At 60.5% G+C, this 18,834-nt stretch overlaps 1 protein-coding gene across 1 annotated transcript in view; it reads right to left on the bottom strand.

Moving 5' to 3' along the window:
- GRID1 (glutamate ionotropic receptor delta type subunit 1) overlaps window positions 1–18,834 on the bottom strand; it is a 635,026-nt gene that overhangs the window by 380,642 nt on the left and 235,550 nt on the right. Inside the window, exon 4 of the mRNA XM_036265264.1 lies at window positions 15,853–16,058. Coding sequence (XP_036121157.1) covers window positions 15,853–16,058 — 206 coding nt within the window. The remainder of the gene's footprint in view (window positions 1–15,852; window positions 16,059–18,834) is intronic.

The following is an 18,834-nucleotide window of genomic DNA, read 5'->3' as shown; positions in this document are numbered from 1 at the left end:
CAGACCACCATCCGACCTGTCCTGTTGCCTGAGGTCACTGTCCCTCCTGGGCCCCAGGCCGCCATCTGACCTGTCCTGTTGCCTGAGGCCACTGTCCCTCCTGGGCCCCAGGCCGCCATCCGACCTGTCCTGTTGCCTCAGGCCACTGTCCCTCCTGGGCCCCAGGCCGCCATCTGACCTGTCCTGTTGCCTGAGGCCACTGTCCCTCCTGGGCCCCAGGCCGCCATCTGACCTGTCCTGTTGCCTGAGGCCACTGTCCCTCCTGGGCCCCTCTCCTCAGGGTGGAGTCCAGCACCTTGCACGGCACGGGTCCCTCAGGGCCCTGCCTCCTGGCCTTCTGTTAATGCCTCTCCTGAGGCTGCCGTATTAATATATCTACTGCTTTTCCCTAAAAACGTCCTCCAGTGCCCTGTGCCTCCTTCCACGCTCCTGCATTTCTGGTTCCTCAGCTCGGATGCCCTCCCCGCTGGCTGACCCCTGCCTGTCCTCCAGGACTCGGGTCCCTAAGGACCTCGCTCCCTAAGGACGGCCTTCCTTCCCCTCGGATGTGCGGGCTCTGGTGGGCGCCCCACTCCCTACTCTGTCCTCTGTCCCGCACCGGCGATGGCCTCCCACCTCCCGAGGACGGACAGGGCTGCCGCTCCCACAGTCCCAGTGCCAAGCGTCACCAATGTCTCTTTAATGGGGAGCAGGTCCCTGGGGCCAGGCAGGCTGGACAAGCACAGCCGGCGGTCCAGGGCTTTCGCTCTTGGGTCTTAGATGACAAGTTCTACGCTTCAGAACCCCATTCTCCTCGTAGGGCCCCCTGTCACCACTTCTCATTACAGGGCGATGTCGCGGATTACGAGGTTTAATTGCAACTAGGATAATTAATGTCTAGGTATCGCCAGTTTGACATACATGTTAAACATCACCCTCGATGTAACTACTCTCTGTCTCTGATGACAGGGCTGAGAAACGCGTTTGGGGTGAGAGGTGCCTTTGTCATGGAGAAATTCTGCCAAGGAGGACATCTGGGCTTTCGGCTGCCTCTGTCCTCGGGGCAGCGTGCCCCTCCCTGGCTGCAGCGGCCCCAAGCACCCCCCCCAGATGGACACGGCCCTCACTTCGTAGGGCTGAGCCCTGGTCCAGCTGAGCCAAGGGCCGCAGGCAGGTGACCTTCTCAGGGGACCTGTCCCGGCCCCTTGCTAAGCCCCTGGTCTCACATTCCCTCATGACCCCCACTCCCTCCAGTGCAAGAAGAGCCCTGGCTGGTGGCTCAGTTGGCTGGAGCACCATCCCATACACCCCGAGGTTACGGGTTTGATCCCTGGTCGGGGTGCGAATGGGAGGCAGTCGCTGGATGTCTCTCTCCCCCTTCGTCTCTCTACACACAGCCTCGGGTGAGGATGAAAAAAGGAAAAGAAAAAAGAAGTAAGAGCAACTGGAGAACGGGGGCCCTGGGAAGCTGCGGCCAGACACGGGGACCCAGCTACATCAGGGAGGGACGCTCAGCTCGGGAGGCGGCCCCGGGCCTCCACCATCAGCCACGCCCTCTCCTCCAGCGCCCAGCAAGCCTGCTCTGGCTCCGTCCTCAGGGCGACTGTGATTTCATGTCCTGATGTGGCAGAAACATTGCCTCCTGTCGGTCCCGTGCAGGCCACGCTCAGACAAACCCGCATGGCGCCCACCGTAGCTCTCTCACCCTGGATCCAGCCCAGACTCTGAAACGGGCCCCGCTTCCTGGGGTCGAGCTGCAGCCCTCACGCCAGAGCCCTGGCAGCACGTAACCAGACCTCCCCCCACAAGGCCGCCGAGCCGGGAGGATGCTCGAACCAGCGCACTCAGGGTGACCGTGGACAGGAGAGACCCCAGTGTGTCCTGCCCTCGCTCTTCAGATCCGGCCACTGTGTGACCAGAATTGTGCAACGGACTCAAAGCCAGACCACCCGCTGACCCAAGGAAACATGAGAGATAATAAAATGACTTTGTTTTAAAACACTAAGTTTTGGGGTGGCTTATCACACAGCAATAGGTCACCAGGATGAAGGCCCAGCCTCAGAGCCGCCTCAGTAAACAAACCACTCTGGATCCTTCTTCCAGGGGTCAAACTGGACTTCAGCTTCCCAGACAGCCTTGGTCCTGCTGTGGGACCAAGAAGGATGCTCTGTCTGGTCCCCAGTATGCCCCTGAAACATTCATCCAGACCCCACAGCCACCATCATCTTCACCACCATGGGTATCATCACAATCACCATCATCACCACCAACACCATCACCATCATTATCACCACCACTAATATCACCACCATCATCATCACCATCATCACCAACACCATCACCATCATCACCACCATGCATATCATCACAATTATCATCACCACCATCATCACCATCATTACCATCACCATCACAATCACCATCATCACCACCAACACCATCACCATCATTACCACCATGGATATTATCACAATCACCATCATCACCACCAACACTATCACCATCATTATCACCACCACTAATATCACCACCATCACAATCACCATCATCACCACCAACACCATCACCATCATTATCACCACCACTAATATCACCACCATCATCATCACCATCATCACCACCAACACCATCACCATCATTATCACCACCACTAATATCACCACCATCACAATCACCATCATCACCACCAACACCATCACCATCATTATCACCACCACTAATATCACCACCATCATCATCACCATCATCACCACCAACACCATCACCATCATTATCACCACCACTAATATCACCACCATCATCATCACCATCACCACCAACACCATCACCATCATCACCACCATGCATATCATCACAATTATCATCACCACCATCATCACCATCATTACCATCACCATCACAATCACCATCATCACCACCAACACCATCACCATCATTATCACCACTACTAATATCATCACCACCATCATCATCACCATCATCACCACCAACACCATCACCATCATTACCACCATGGGTATCATCACCATCACCACCATCATCATTACCACCATCATCAGCACCATCACATCACAATCACCATCATTATCACCACCACCAATATCACCACCACCATCATCATCACCACCATCATCATTACCACCATCATCAGCACCATCACATCACAATCACCATCATTATCACCACCACCAATATCACCACCACCATCATCATCACCACCATCATCATCATCATCACCACCAACACCACCAACACCATCACCATCATCATCATCATCATCACCATCACCACCAACACCATCACCATCATCATCACCACCATGGGTATCATCACAATCACCATCATCACCATCACCACCATCATCATTACCACCAACATCATTACCACCATCACATCACCATCATCATCATCACCACCACCAATATCACCACCATCATCATCACCATCACCACCAACACCATCACCATCATCACCACCATGCATATCATCACAATTATCATCACCACCAACATCATCACCATCACCACCATCACCATCACAATCACCATCATCACTACCAACACCATCATCATAATCATCACCACCACCATCATCACCATCATCGTCACTACCACCAACACCACCACCATCATCATCACCACCAACATCACCACCACCACCACCATCATCATCATCATCAACTCCATCACCATCATCATCATCACCATAGGTGTCATCACAATCACCATCATCACCACCAACATCATCACCATCACCACCATCACCAACACAATCACCATAATCACCACCAACATCATCACCATCATCACCATCACCACCATCACCATCACAATCACCATCATCACCACCAACACCATCACCATCATCATCATCATCCCCACCTTAGAGATAAGAATACAAACATCCGGAGAACCTTTATAACTGCCACAGCCACTAGATGTAAGGGCAGTGCTAAGATTCTAACCCAAGGGCACAGACTCCAAGGCCAAGCACACTTGCCTGCTCTGGCTCCTCTGTCCTCCAGCCCACCCATGGCTCCTCACTCTGAGCTGCTTTAGAAACATTTCCCTGGAGCCTGGGCCCCCCAAATGCAACCCTGCAGTACCCTGGGCTTGGTGTCTGGACAATGGGCGTGGCAACAACAGCTGGCTCTGGATGGTGGACCTGAGGAACCCTGGGCGGTGGGAGGGGGCAGGGCACAGTCACTCACTAATTGCTAGCTCCAGCCCAGGCACCGCTAGGCACTTCCCACTCTGTCTCATTCAACACCAGCACAACCCTGCGGTGGGCAGTCAGCTTCCCTGTCTCACCAGGGACGCGGTCAGACAGACCAGCTGTGCAACTCCCAAGCCCTCACTTCCTCTTTTACCCCGCTGTCCCCCCCGAGGACAGGCCCCACGAGCCGCATGCCAAGGCCTCTCGGGCTGGCCGTGATGGAACAGAGGGAGGTCTCCCTGCACACTGAGCACTGACGAGCAGGATGTGTTTGCTGTGGGCCTTGGGGCAGCCCCTCCGCCCACGCAGACCCCAGACGACGGCAGGCACCGCCCTGGGCTGGAAGTGCCCGCTCAGCCGCTCCGGCTCGGGTGTCCAGCCAGCTTTATGAAATGTCCCTTCTTTCAGAAGCTAAAACTAGCCAGACTGGAAAGGACATTGCCCCTCACAGAAATAAAAGCCATGTTTTCTTTAACCGGCCCCTGAACTAAATGACAGACAGAGTTATCTCCAGCAGACAGGAAAAGCACCCCCCATGCACACATCTTGTGTTGGCTTCCCGTGACGCCCTGGCTGGGGCTCTGACGGGCCGACCAGCGGGCCACCAGGAGCCTGAGCACGTGCGACCCCTCCTGGACGTGGGATGGGGCAGCAGGTGGGCGGGAGCAGGCACGGCCCAGCCCACTGCAGCTCATGTCCTCCCCGTGGGCCTGGGCGGGGCCACCAAGGGACCCAGCTCTATAGGAAAGTCTCGAAGAGACTCCCAGCCCTGGAGGAGACACCAGGCACCCGCTGGGTGTGAATCAGGCAAGGCAATGACCCGCCATGCACAAGGCCCAATCTGCAGGTCCCTCCCCAATACTTCAAGCCCCTGGGGTCTAGACAGGGAGCAGGGCTGATTTCCCACACCAAGAACCCATGAGGGGACCCCAGAATGAGGCTGCTCCCCTGGGGGGGGCCTGTGGCCCTGAAAGCAGAGGTACAGAGGGAGCAGCTCCCCCAGGGTACCTTCCTCAGCTCCACACGCTGACCCCCTGCAGCCCGACAGCTGAGAATCAGCACCCCTTAGACCGTCCACTCTACTTCCCACAGAGTCAAGGAGCAGCAGAGCCACACGTCCAACCTGGCCCCTTCCCAGATCACGCCGCTGACCTGCTCACAAACCTCCCGTGACTTCCCGTTAGACTGAAAGCAAGTCCAAGCTCCCGCAACGGACCTCCATCTGCTGTCTCCCACCCGGGACCCCTCCCACAGTCACCGCCACCGCTTTTCTCCTGTCTCACCCAGTGCCAGGCACACCCCCCTCCTCACTCACCCTCCAGCGTGCTGAGCCCTTTCCAACCTCAGGGCCTTTGCACGTGCTCTTCGCCTGCTGAAACTGCTCTGCAGTCAGATCTTGCTCAACAGGCTCCACCACATCCTTCTGGGCTCTCCACCCCCAACCAGCCCTGGCCAGTGTGTTCAGTGGTTAGAGCATCAGCCATGCACCAAAGGGCTGCAGGTTCGATTCCTGGTCAAGGGCACATACCTGGGTTGCAGGTTCGATCCCCAGCACCGATCGGGGCGCATGAAGGAGGCAACCGGCTGCTGTGTCTCACACTGATGTTTCTCTCTCTCCCCACCCCCCTTCCACTCTCTAAAAATGAATGGAAAAAACACCTAAATAAATTTAATTAACTAACTTAATGAAATAAAATGGCACCCCCACCAAAGCTCTCTCTTCTTACCTTGCTTTATTTCTGCTCATGGAGGTCATCACTGCCTGAATCACTTGGGCTATTCATCTCCCTGGTTAATGTCCGCCCCTCACCCCCACCGGAATGTCAGCTCGGGAAGTCGGTCTCAGTCCCTCTGCGTCCTCAGCGCCCAGAACAGGGCCTGGTCCGCGGTAACTGCTCAGATTACCATCTGACAAGCACACTGAGACCTGGACAGGCCAGAGAGCGGCCTCCAGTCAGTCACAGGGCGGCAGCATCCCGGGGGGCCCGGCTGGATGCGGGCACCAGGGCCTGGGGTTCGCCTGCACCTTTCTCTAAACCATCTCTCACTTGCAGGGGGGAACCGGCCTCACCGCCCAGCTGCGTCCGGGGCTCAGACAGGGCCTCGCCCAGCAAACACACAGCCTGCTTTGGGGGCTCCCCCAGCTCCCCATGCCATCCTCAGTAGCTCTGCAGGGCCCTGGAAAGCGAGAGCCCCAGGAACAGAAGACGGCCGGCCCTGGAGAACTGGCCGCGGCCCACACCAATGACCTTCTGTCCAGAGAGGTGACCTCCACGGGCTCAGTTAGCATTTCACATGGACTTGGAACAGCGGCAGATAATAAGACCAAGACCTGCCTGCAAATACAAAGAAGGAGCCTGGCGCAGGCCTGCAAAGCCGAGGAGAGTATCACAGGCACAGAAACGGGGTCGCCGTGGAGGATCCTGGGGAGACACAGGAACTCTGCAGCAGCGCCCCGAATGCGATCGGACTGGGCAAGGGGGATGGGAAGGCGGCCAGGCTCACTTCTCTCCGCTCCCACACGCGACAGGCTCACGGGCACGGCGCAGAGCCTCAGGCAGACCCGGTCACGCCGCAGACGCGGACACTGCCTGGACCTGATCGGCCTTCCACGGGCAGAGCTGGTCAACTTTGCGGCTCGTCGCCAACATTCAAAAATTAAGATTTCACAGTCAAGTCCCGATTTCTGGCTCCTCGAGACCCAGGAAGCAGAGGCCACACCGGCCTTCGGGGGAACCCCACTGGGGTCTGACCAGTCCCTTCAGGGGAGGACGTGCCCGCCAGGGCCCCGCAGCTGCTCCCCGCTCAGTTCTCACAGCTGGCCGGCGCCCGCTCCAACGCCCCGCCCGGGTGTCACGCATTCAGACTGGTGACCCGCGCTGTGCCCACCGGCTGGACGTCCGCAGGGTGGCTCTGGCCATTCTCACCTAATCCTCCGGCTGCCTTCAAAGGCCCGAGTCACAGAGGATCCTGGGGCAGCTGGTCCGTGGGGCTGCCTGGGCTGCACGGACCCGTCTGACTCCTGCGTGCCCCCTTGCCCGCTCCACGTGCTGGGCATGGAGCTGTCCCCACTGGGCGCTCACCGCCGGCCACTCGACTCCTCTCGTGGCTCTTCCTGGGTTTTCTCTCTGGCGGGGTTGGCAGCTCTTCAGGCAGGGTCCACCTCGTCTCCCCAAAGCGCCCAGTGCACGGGGTCTGGGGACGGGGCCACCTGAGGGAGTCCTTCCTCCTGGCGAATATTCTGCACCGGAAGCCCCGGCGGCTCCTGCCTTCCGCCGCCCGGCCACCAGCAGCCCTGAGGAGCCAGCGCAGCTGGGCTGTGCCGACCGGCCAGCGAGAGCCCCGCTGGGGTGCCCTGTGCACTCTCACCCCGCTCCGGGCAGCACCCCAGCCCAGGGGCACTGGGATGCCCTCTCCCCATCTCCCGCAGACTCGACGTGGGCTCCAGACCGACACTGGCAGACCTGGGCTGGCGGAGGCGTCGAGCTGGCCCGGCCCCACCTCGCTGCTCCCGACCTGCATGTGCACCATCTGCCCGCCATGCTCCTGAGGGCCTGGCACGTCCACCCTGACCCCTGCCGAGCTGCTTCCAGTCCCGGCCCAACACCACTCAGGGACGCGGGGAAGGCCTTGTCCCAGCTCACCCAGTAAACAGGCTCAGGGTGGCACCACAGTGAGCGGCATCTGTCTCTTTGCTCCAAGGGCAGCTCCCCTTCCTCGGAGCTGCCTGCCCCCCAAGAGGTGCCGTCGGTCCCAGCCTCAGACTCCCTCTGTAATGAAGGGACCGGGCGGGGTGAGGGGAGGACAGAGAGATGGGACACCTGGGGCTTCTGCCCTTCCCGTCCCTGCAAAGCTGAGAGTCACACCGTGAGGAGGTGCAGGGAGCGGGGCCAGGGGTGTTCGGAACTCGCCCTTTCCTGCCCTACTGACCACACCACAAAAGGGTCACAGAAAAGGCCCTCAGACTACTGGGACCAGAGGGTCCCACAGAAGCTGCTCCTCCAGTCACCAAAGAGAGGGGTCCCGCCATCTGCCCATCCCCCGCTCTCTGCAGGTGTGTTGGTGGACACGGGACCGGGGTGGAGAGTGTCGCCCTCAGGTGTCCGACCCCCCACCCGCTCCCCAGAGCCGATGCCCTGCCCTGCGCCCCGCTCGAGGAGGAAAGGGCTGCCCGACCACAGGGACCGGCTCCCTCCTGCTGAGGGCATCGGTGGGGAGCACCGGGCTCTGAGCAAGGTGCTGAGTTCTGTCCCCGCTCTGTCCCTGCATCTGAGGGAGCAGGACCAGACCCCTGCGTCGTCCAGGCCCTGGGGCCCCGGAATGCCTGGCCTCCCAGCACTGTTGGGGGGACGAGGTGAGTCAGTGGGTCTAGATAAGGGCGCTGGGTAAACACAGACCGATGGCCACCTCCCTGCTCCACACGCCCCTCCTCACCACGGTCACCCCAACGCTGAGCAGAGTTGAAACAAAGTAAGAGGAACGAGGCACAGGTCCTGTCGCCCACAGACCTGCCCGTGGCATCTGCTTCCCCCCAGGACGCCCATCTGCACTCTGGGGTGGCAGACGGACTTCATAACAGCCCCAGCTCGCCACTTCTCCCACACCCACACCCCTGCACCCTGACTTCACGGTTCCTCAGGGGAGGCTCCCAGCCGTCTCCCTCCCCTGCCCCTTCGCCTGGGCTGTGACGCGAGACGGGCAGCAGTGGGGAGGCCCTGGGTCTGAGCCTGCCCTCGAAGGGCCTGGGCACCTGCATCTGCTCTCCTGGAGCTCTGGAGAGTGGGCTACCGTGGCCTGGTCACCCATCTCCTGACTTACAGCCAGCCAACCACCATCCTAACCACCAGCCCTGCTGACCACAGAGGCACAAGCAAGTCGGCAAGATCAGCCAAGTCCGACTCAGGTCTGCGATGGGGGAGGGGGCTCACGAGCAACAATAAATGCCTGTTCCACAGCACCAGCCATGGGGTGGCCTGTCCACGGCACCGGCCACGGGGTGGCCTGTTCCACGGCACCGGCCACGGGGTGGCCTGTTCCACGGCACCGGCCGCGGGGTGGCCTGTCCACGGCACCGGCCGCGGGGTGGCCTGTCCACGGCACCGGCCGTGGGGTGGCCTGTTCCACGGCACCGGCCGTGGGGTGGCCTGTTCCACGGCACCAGCCACGGGGTGGCCTGTTCCACGGCACCTGCCACGGGGTGGCCTGTTCCACGGCACCAGCCACAGGGTGACCTGTACACGGCACCGGCCACGGGGTGGCCTGAACATGGCTCTGGCTGACGCAGAGGCCCCCCTTGCCCATGCTGAGTGGCCGCTTGGACACTGGCACAGGCCGAGGCTCCACCTGGGGCCTGCAGGGGGCGCACAGACGTGGGCTGCGCGGCAGTCAGCGTCCCTGAGGCGAACGTGTACAGTGCGGACGACCTGCCTCTCCTCTGCCCAGACTGCTCTGGCTTCCTGGTGGGGGCAGCTCTGCCGCTTCCCCGCCGGGCTCCCCACCCAGCCCTTCAAGCAGCGCAGGGCTGACTGGTCACCACAGGGAGGCCCCCAGCTGAACGGCTTCGGGACACGGGCAGAAGGGACATCGCGTCACGTGGCTGCTGCGAGCTGTCTCCCTGTGGAAACATCCATTCCTCGTGCCGGCTCCTCCCCAAACAGGCGGCTCCTGCTCACAGGGCAGAGACCCCAGCTGGGGACACTGACGCGCGGGTGGCTACGCAGTGACCCATAGAGGAAGGAAAGAAAACCGGGTCTCCAGGCCCAGCCTCCGGTTCACAGTCCTCTCTGACCCCGGGAAGGAGCCACAGGCCCCCAGGCAGCCCGGGAAGGCCTTCCTCGTCCCTGAGCGCAGGCACGGGGGCACGAGTCGAGACATCCCTGGAAACTGAACCAATCGACTGAAACAAACACCAGGAGGTCCAGGAACATTCAGCGTTTCCCCTTGATGAGGGCTCGCACGGTCCTTTGAGACATCAAAACAGCGGCATTAGCCCTGGCCGGGTGGCTCAGTTGGTTGAGCGTCGACCCTGCACCAAGAGGTCACCAGTTTGATTCCCGGTCAGGGCACATGCCCAGGTCATGGGCCTGATGCCCAGTGGGGGGCATGAAGGAGGCAGCCCGTCGATGTTCTCTCTCATCGATGTTTCTCTCTCCCTCTCCCTCTCCCTTCCTCTCTCTCTAAAGTCAATAAAGAAAAAAATCGTACATCAAGTACTTTCAGAACGATGGAGTGTCCCTGCTTGGCTGATGAGTTAAGAACGTGCTTAGTCTGCCCACTGGGCATCCAGCTTCTAGAGGACGTTGGCTTGGGGCAGAGGTTGGCGCCCTGGATTCCACCTGCTCGCCAGCCATAACCACAGAAAGGAAAAGGTGATGAGTGAAGATGAACACGTCCTGGCTCCTGCCCTCATGCACTCCTAGCTCCGTGGGGTCGGGGGTACCAACAGATGGTCAGCACAGAAGCGCCCAGAGCTGTGCGGGCCTGGACTGGGGGGGGCTGTCAGTGTGCCCAGGGGGCAGCGGGCACCCAGGCTATGAAGGGGCTATTGGCTGGATGCACAGAGACCAACAAGACCAGAGCTGGCCGGTGCCCAGGGACAGAGTCCCAGCAGCTGACCCAGCATGCAGAGGGTTCAGGAGGTTGAGGGCGTGGGGACAGAGAAGGACGGGGACAGTGGCCACAAGGAGTCTTGGACACAGGCCCTGGCGGAACAGCTCCCCGTGGCCGATTCAGCAGGCCCCGAATGCTGTCTGCCCCGAGCATCCCTGAGCCCCAAAGACCCTAGAGAGCACCTCTCCCTCATGATCTTTTCTAAGGATGTCTAAGGGGAAAAATGAATTTCTCACACTTGTAGCACTTTTGCTAAAGTACTAAGGCTTCAAAATTCATAAACAGGAGGATATAATTAAATGCAAATGCGGGGCCACATTTAAAAATTAATCTTCTGTAATTAATTAGTAATTTTAAATATTCTGGTAAATGATACTTAAATAGCACCGAATTATCCTGGCTCTGAGTGATCAAGTCGTCTGCTAAAGACTCACCGTGGCAAAGGGAGAAACATTTGCATATACCACGTGGGACAACAGAACACTGTGATTACTTAATCTGCCTTGGCTTCAAGCGTATTAGAGAGCACAGTTCTCATGTTCAAATTGTGGGAGCCAGCTCCCTCCCTGCAGTGAATTCTGGGAAGCAGTGGTTAGAACCAGGGGTTCGCCCAGGCTGTGCTCCTAGAAAGGGTTTGACTGCCTCCAGCCACGCTCCTTGCTGGGGAGCATGTGCTGGGAGTAGCCCTCCCCCCTCTGTCCCCTCACAGACACCTGCTCTGCTCAGCCTGTGACAGGTGGCCCCACTCGAGGGCAATGGCCCTCCGTGCCTCTGTCCACCCCTGGCCACAGGGAGAGGCCACGGACACCTGTCTGACCGCAGCGGTCAAGGCCCTGCTGCTGCTGCATCTCTCACTGACAACAGTTGACTCTTTGGACTCTTTCCGGTGAAACACAGAAGGAGGGAGGAGAGAGGAGAAAATACAGGACAGAACGAAAGAGGGAGGCAGGGGCACAGAGCGGGAATGCGAGTTGCCAGGACAAGTCCTAAATCCCCCAGGATGTGCCCCCAACACGTGCACTGCACAAGCCCCACGGAGGTGACCCCTGCACTTGCCCCCAGACACACACCCTCCCATGTGCTCCCCAAAGTGCCCCCACATGTGCCCAGAGTTGGCTCAGTGGACAAGAGCCTGGGGCATGACCTCCATTGCAGGCCACTGCAAGGAATGGCCAGAAGGACTGTGGCCATGCAGTGTGGGGAACCTGTGTCCCCAGCTAGTCCTTGGTAGCTGTGTGGGCACCCTGGTCTGTGTAGGCTCCCACTTCCTCCCAGATGGATGGATGACTGGGTGTCTGGGGGATGAACAGATGAACAGATGGACAGATGGACAGATGCACGTGTGGATGGATGAATGTGTGGACACGTGTGGACGGATGTGTGGATGTGTGAGTGGATGCATCGGTGTGTGGAAGGATGTGTGCATGGATGTGTGGATGGATAGGTGGATGAGCGTGTGGATGGATAGGTGGATGGATGTGCGGATGGATGTGTGGATGGATACGTGGATGGATACATGAATGGATGCGTGGATGGATAGGTGGACGGACGTGTGGATGGATGGGTGGATGGATGGGTGGATGGATAGATGGATGGACGTGTGGATGAATAGGTGAATGGATGCATGGATGGATGTGTGGATGGATACGTGGATGGACGTGTGGATGGATGGGTGGATGGATGGGTGGATGGATGTGTGGATGGATACGTGGATGGATACATGAATGGATGCGTGGATGGATAGGTGGATGGACATGTGGATGGATGGGTGGATGGATGGGTGGATGGATGTGTGGATGGATACGTGGATGGATACATGAATGGATGCGTGGATGGATAGGTGGATGGACGTGTGGATGGATGGGTGGATGGATGGGTGGATGGATGTGTGGATGGATACGTGGATGGATACATGAATGGATGCGTGGATGGATAGGTGGATGGACGTGTGGATGGATGGGTGGATGGATGGGTGGATGGATGTGTGGATGGATACGTGGATGGATACATGAATGGATGCGTGGATGGATAGGTGGATGGATGGGTGGATGGATAGGTGGATGGATAGGTGGATGGATGCATGAATGGATGCGTGGATGAATAGGTGGATGGATGGGTGGATGGATGTGTGGATGGATACGTGGATGGATACATGAATGGATGCGTGGATGGATAGGTGGATGGATGGGTGGATGGATAGGTGGATGGATAGGTAGATGGATGCATGAATGGATGCGTGGATGGATAGGTGGATGGACGTGTGGATGAATAGGTGGATGGATGTGTGCCCTCGCCCACCCCAGCGCAGCCCCAGGGGGGTCAGGAGACCAGACGGCTGTGACCCCTGAGCCCCGTCTCTGCAAGGGGAGATCCTGGGCTGCTGTGTGGTTGTGGGGCCGGGTGAGAAGACCTCAGGGATGTGGATCCAGATGGAGCAACGGAAGGCGAGGGGATCTGCACGTGGGGTCCATTATCGGGGCCCCCAGGACCCCCAGGCAGGCCCCACACCTCAGCCGGGTGCACTCCCCCACTCTGCCACCCACCACCAAGCCTGGGCTTCCCAAACCTGTGGCCCACAGCCAGGGTAGCTCCCCTTAAAGTGGGGTCACACAGAACACCGTGGTGAACGACCCCTGGCCAAGGCCCCACGGTGAATGGCTGTGCCCTGGACACAAGGAGAAGCAGCAGCCCCAACGCAGCGATGGACAGCCTGGCCGGTCCCCGGCGGCCAAGCCGTGTCCCGCAGAATTTGTCTCTGATGACAGTGTGAGTGCCAGTCGTCCCAACCACGCCCAGGTAGCGAACATAAAGGGTCAAGCAAAGCTCCCTCCCTCCCTCACTGCCGTCAGCCAGGCTTCCGGGGGCCGGGGCAGCTGGAGCTGGGAGGCCACATAACCCCTCTTTCTGGTGGCCAGCCACGCCAGCCTACCCGGGCACAGCAGATCCAGGTCACCATGAGCAGCGGGTGGCGAGGCGTTTACGGCCTGTAGCGGCGCTTTGAGTTTCATAAATTCAGGGCATGTCCTGGCAGTGGGCTGCCCTCGTGACCACTGCCTGTCCTCGTGACCTCTGCCTGTCCTCGTGACTACTGCCTGTCCTCGTGACCTCTGCCTGTCCTCGTGACCTCTGCCTGTCCTCGTGACCACTGACTGTCCTCGTCATACAAAGGGGTCGGGGTCAGTCTGGGAGCAAGCGCTCAGGTGGTGAACGAGGCTCTCCTGCTGGGGCGGCATCTCCGGATCTCAGCAGAGGACCCACTAGGCCAGCAGCACAGATCACTGGGCCACACCCACCCCAGGGCCACGCCCACCCCAGGGCCACGCTCACCCCAGGGCCACGCCCACCCCCAAGTCCAGACTCTGTGCCCAAATGCACATGGTAGACGCACTGAAACTCCTTCAGCAAAAACGCCCTAAAAACCTCTGCCACACCCTGGGACCACCCTCTTCCCCTGAAGCCACAGAGCCACCTCTGACCATCTCGGTCACTGCGGTGCCTTTATTCTCGGGGGCCGTCCCACAACATGCAGCGAGGCCGGTGGAGTGGGCCAGGTCGGAACTTGAACCCTGTCCAGTGCCCTGGTAGCGACTCCCATGATGCGAGTCCTTTAACTTCTTCAGCTTTGAGTCTTGATTTATGAAGCGGGCGGATTAGAGGGTGCCTGTGGTGGGCACCCCAGAAATGATGGCGTCCCCAGGCCCAGTGGCAGGCGCCGGGACCAGAGACCCAGCGGAGTGAAGCCCGGGTGCTGTCTCTCCCACGGTCTCCAGCCACCGTTCCCGCCCAGGTGGCCACTCCCGGGGCCTCCCCAGCCTGCAGCCACAGAGCCAGGACATGTGAGCGCCCTCTAGAGTCTGCGGTTAGCCTCTCTAAGTTGTATCTCTGGGCCATGCTGGTGACGTGCTGGATCCTCGCAGGGCCTGGGGACAGAGGAGGGGCTGCCATCTCGGCGGAGGGCACGGTGGAAGGAGAGCAGACACCTCTAGAGAAGCCACACACCACGTGCTTTACCGTGTCTGCACCTCCTCCACCTCCCCCGACGGGAAGACACAGGTCACGAGGGTGAGGCCGATTCCCGAAGGCCCAGGGGGAGGGAGGCAGGGGCTCGCCCCAACTGTATGGACCTCGCGCGAGTGTCCTTCCCATTTCCAGGCCTGGCGCAGGACAGGGACACGGGGGACAGGGGCACAGAGGAGAGGAGGCCGCCAGCCAGTGACACCGAATTAAGTGTCCCAGATGGAAACGTCTCCGCGGCGGGTCCCCTACCGGCTCCTGATGCATGAGGTAGCATTTCGAGTAATAATTAATCAGAGGGGAAGCAGAAGAAGCAAAACACATAAAGTGGAATTAGTATAATTCTGCCTCACTTCATTTTGCTTCCATTTAGAGGCTCAGCCAGGCGTCGGGCTGGAGGACACACAGCAGGGAGCGCTCAGCACGCAGCACCCCGTCTGCCCTGATCCCAGGCACGCCGCACCCCCACATGCTCCCTGCACCCTAAAGCCCGCCGGAGGGAAGCCCCCCGACTACGGTCGCCGTCGCTCAGCCACCAGGACTGGCCCCCGCCAGCTCACAGAGTATTTCTCATTGTCCGTGCTAAAATTAATGTGTTTTGTCAAACATGTGAGCCCCGTCTTCACGACAAGGGCTACCCCCAAACACAGGTGTTTTGTAAAACATCGCTGATCAGCCCCGGCGCAGAACAGCTGAGCACGTATACACCACGCGCGTCTGTGATGTGCGACCCGCACCCGTCCGGGTGCTAACAGCCCCCGAGGCAGGGCAGCCACCTCTGCAGAGAGCTGGAGACTGATTTTACCCCTAGAGGCTTACAACTGTCGACAAAGAGAAGAAAATTAAAAGGAAAAAGATACCAGCCTGAGACGCTCAGAACGCCTGGCAGGGACGCGCACAGCGGCGTCCCACGAGCCACCTGCCGGGGGCCCGTCAGGAGCCAGGTTGGGCTGCTCTCCCCCGTCCTGCCTGGGGCTGCGACCCCAGCACCCGGGGCGCCCACACAACACGCGGACTGGCCGGCCCACCACCTACCTCGTTGATGAAGGAGTGCGCCCCCTGCGGGCTGAGCAGCAGCACGGCCCGGCGCAGCGTGTCCCGGTAGCGGTTCAGCTCCTCCGTCTTCATCGTGGTGAAGAGGCTGGTAAACACGTGGCTGATGTTCTTGTCCACCTTCTGCAACGAGACGTCGAGGCCCAGCCGCGAGGCCTGGTCCAGGAAGCTCTGGAGACCACGGATATCTGGGCAGCGAGAGAGGCGGAGAGAAGCGTCTGAGCGGACAGGGCCGTGGAAGGTCTAAGCACACTCCCCACCCGGGACAGGCCACCACCGGACGCGAGGGCTCAGGCCCACCCCAGTGACCACTGACTGAGGTTGGACAGCCTGGGTTCGGTCCCGGCACCCCCACCCCGCAGCTCCAGGTGTGGCCGGTGCTACGGGGAAGACTTCTGCCATCCCAGGGGGCCTGTGGCCAGAACGTATCCTCACAAAGAGCCCCCTCTCTGCTGGGGTTTGCACCCAGTGGGCGCGAAGGTCCAGGCAGCTCGGCCCTCATGGCTGCAGGTGCTGTGAGCCCGGCCCTGGCCCCTGGGCCTCCACGCCCTCCACCCCCCGCAGCTGGGGCTCCTTGACCCTCGGGGGTGATCGAGGGCCACTAGCTGCCCAGCCTCGGTCCTGCCCCAGCCCTGAGGCCGGGGACCCTGTCTGGTCCCCAGGACCTGGCTTTCCTGGATGAAACAGGCCTCCACTCTCCTTTGAGCTGGGCGACTCTTGTCCCAAGTCCAACAGGATGAGCAGACGGTCCAGCATGAGCACCGCGTGCCAGCCGGGCCCTGCAGCGGGCAGAGGCTCCTGCACGGTCGCCGAGGGGGCAGGCGCCCAGAGGGAAGCAGAAGCTTCCTCTGTGGGGCCAGAAGCAGAGCCCAGGTCTCCCCGCAGCACCAGGCCTCTGGCTCCCCCGAGGTGGGACTCGCCCAGGGACGGAGCCGACAGAGGCAGGGAGCCCCGCGTGGGCCCCGGTCCTGCTGACGTCACCACGCCCCCGGGTATCCGGCTCCACGCCCCCGGGTGCCCGGCTCCACGCCCCCGGGTGTCCGTCATCCACGCCCCCGGGTGTCCGTCATCCACGCCCCCGGGTGTCCGGCTCCACGCCTCCGGTTCTGCTGGACCCCTGTCAGTCCCGCCCAGTCTCAACCCAGGTGCTGCTTTCCAAAGCCGGGAAGCTCCCTCCACCGGGCCCAGATCTGCCAGCACCCGGGCCATCCCCTCTGGGGGACACTGGGCCTGCCCAGGTCGCCACTGCACTCGGCTGTGCAGGGCGCCCACGGCTGCCACCGGCCCATGGCTGCCACCGGCCCACGGCTGCCACAGGCCCACGGCTGCCACAGGCCCACGCCGGCCCAAGAAAAAAACTCAAAGTAAACGGTGTTCATTCAACCAGGTAGTTCCCCCGACCAGTGTCCCCCCAAAGTTCCCCTCCACACCCATTCCACACATGCCCAGAGCAACACAGGTGCCGGGCACTGCCGAGCACGGGGCCCCGGGGTGCCGGTCTCCCCAGGGGACAGGCTCCCCAGCGAGTCTGCTCCCAGCCAGACGTGCAGGAGGGACACGGAGAAGCAGGAGCAGGGCCAGGGGAGAGCAGAGCCCAGCCGTCCCAACTGGGGTGTTGGGTCAGCCTCAACCCTCACCTCGGGGAGGCCTGGCCACAGGGTCTGAGCACCTGCCGTGGGCTCCATGCTGAGAACCTAGCATCCACCCGGCCGGTGTGGCTCAGTGGCTGAGCGTCGACCCTGCACCAAGAGGTCGCTGGTTCGATTCCCGGTCAGGGCACCTGCCCAGGCTGTGGTCCTGATCCCCAGTGGGAGACGTGCAGGAGGCAGCCCATTGATGTTCTCTCTCATCAATGTTTCTATCTCTATCCCTCTCCTTTCTCTCTCTCTAGAATCAATAAAGAATAAAAGAAGAAGAAGAACCTACACCCTTCCGTGAACCCTCAGGAACATCACCCGTCCACTGTAAACAAGACAAAAGTCACCCACACTGCCAGTCTCGTAGGACTACGAGGAACCACATTCTGGAAGCTACCACCTGCTGTGTCCCCGGGGCCTGCACCCAGAGGCCCAGAGCCAACCGCTCTTGATCCACAGGCGCCCAGCTAGAGACAGTGACCGCATGACTGATAGTCAGCCAGCGGCACCCGTGCCCCGGTGTGGCCCTGACCCGGCCAGCTTGTCATGGGCAGCCCGGCCCCGGGAGCACAGACGGGCACACTGCCTGCCTGGCAAAGCCCGGGACCTCAGTGCTGCTCTGCCCACCGACTCAGACAGAAAGAAGGTGCCAGGTGGCGGAATGGGCCTGTTCACCCAAAACTGCCAAGTGAGAAAGTGACCGCTGGACGCCCACAGAGGGCGCTGCCCTGTCCCAGGATCGGCGCCCATGACCCCAGCCCAAGGCTGCCACTGCCCTGGCATCGCAGAGAGGCCGTGTGGGCACACCAGCCTGCCCCGGTCTGCAGCCCGAGGCCTCTCATCGGCAGGGGAACGGCCGGGCCAGCACACAGAGACGGCTCAGGAGCAGCCCTGGCCGGTGTGGCTCAGCGGTTAGAGCATCGGCCCGTGGACCAATGAGCTGTGGGTTCAATTCCGGCCAAGGCACGAACCTCAATTGCAGTTCATCCCCAGCTCTGGTCAGAGTCGTACACATCAATGTATCTCTCCCTCTCCCTCTCCCTCCTTCCCACTGTATCCAAAAAGGAAAAGAAATTGATGGCACCCCAACTAGAGGGACTCAGGGCTGGTGTCAACCCTGCCCCCCTCCTGAGCACAGTGCCACCCACAGCTGCTCACTGTCAGCTCAACCTCAGCCGCCAGCTCCCGTCCACCCAGACCGGCTCCCGTCCACCCCAGACCGTCTCCCGTCCACCCAGACCGGCTCCCGTCCACCCAGACCGGCTCCCGTCCACCCAGACCAATTCCCATCCGCCCAGGCCAATTGCCATCCGCCCAGACCGGCTCC

Source organism: Molossus molossus, unplaced genomic scaffold (assembly GCF_014108415.1).
Source record: "Molossus molossus isolate mMolMol1 unplaced genomic scaffold, mMolMol1.p scaffold_m16_p_17, whole genome shotgun sequence".
NCBI classification, from domain to species: domain Eukaryota; kingdom Metazoa; phylum Chordata; class Mammalia; order Chiroptera; family Molossidae; genus Molossus; species Molossus molossus.
Note: the sequence above shows the minus strand (reverse complement) of the source record. Positions and strands in the feature narration are given on the sequence as shown.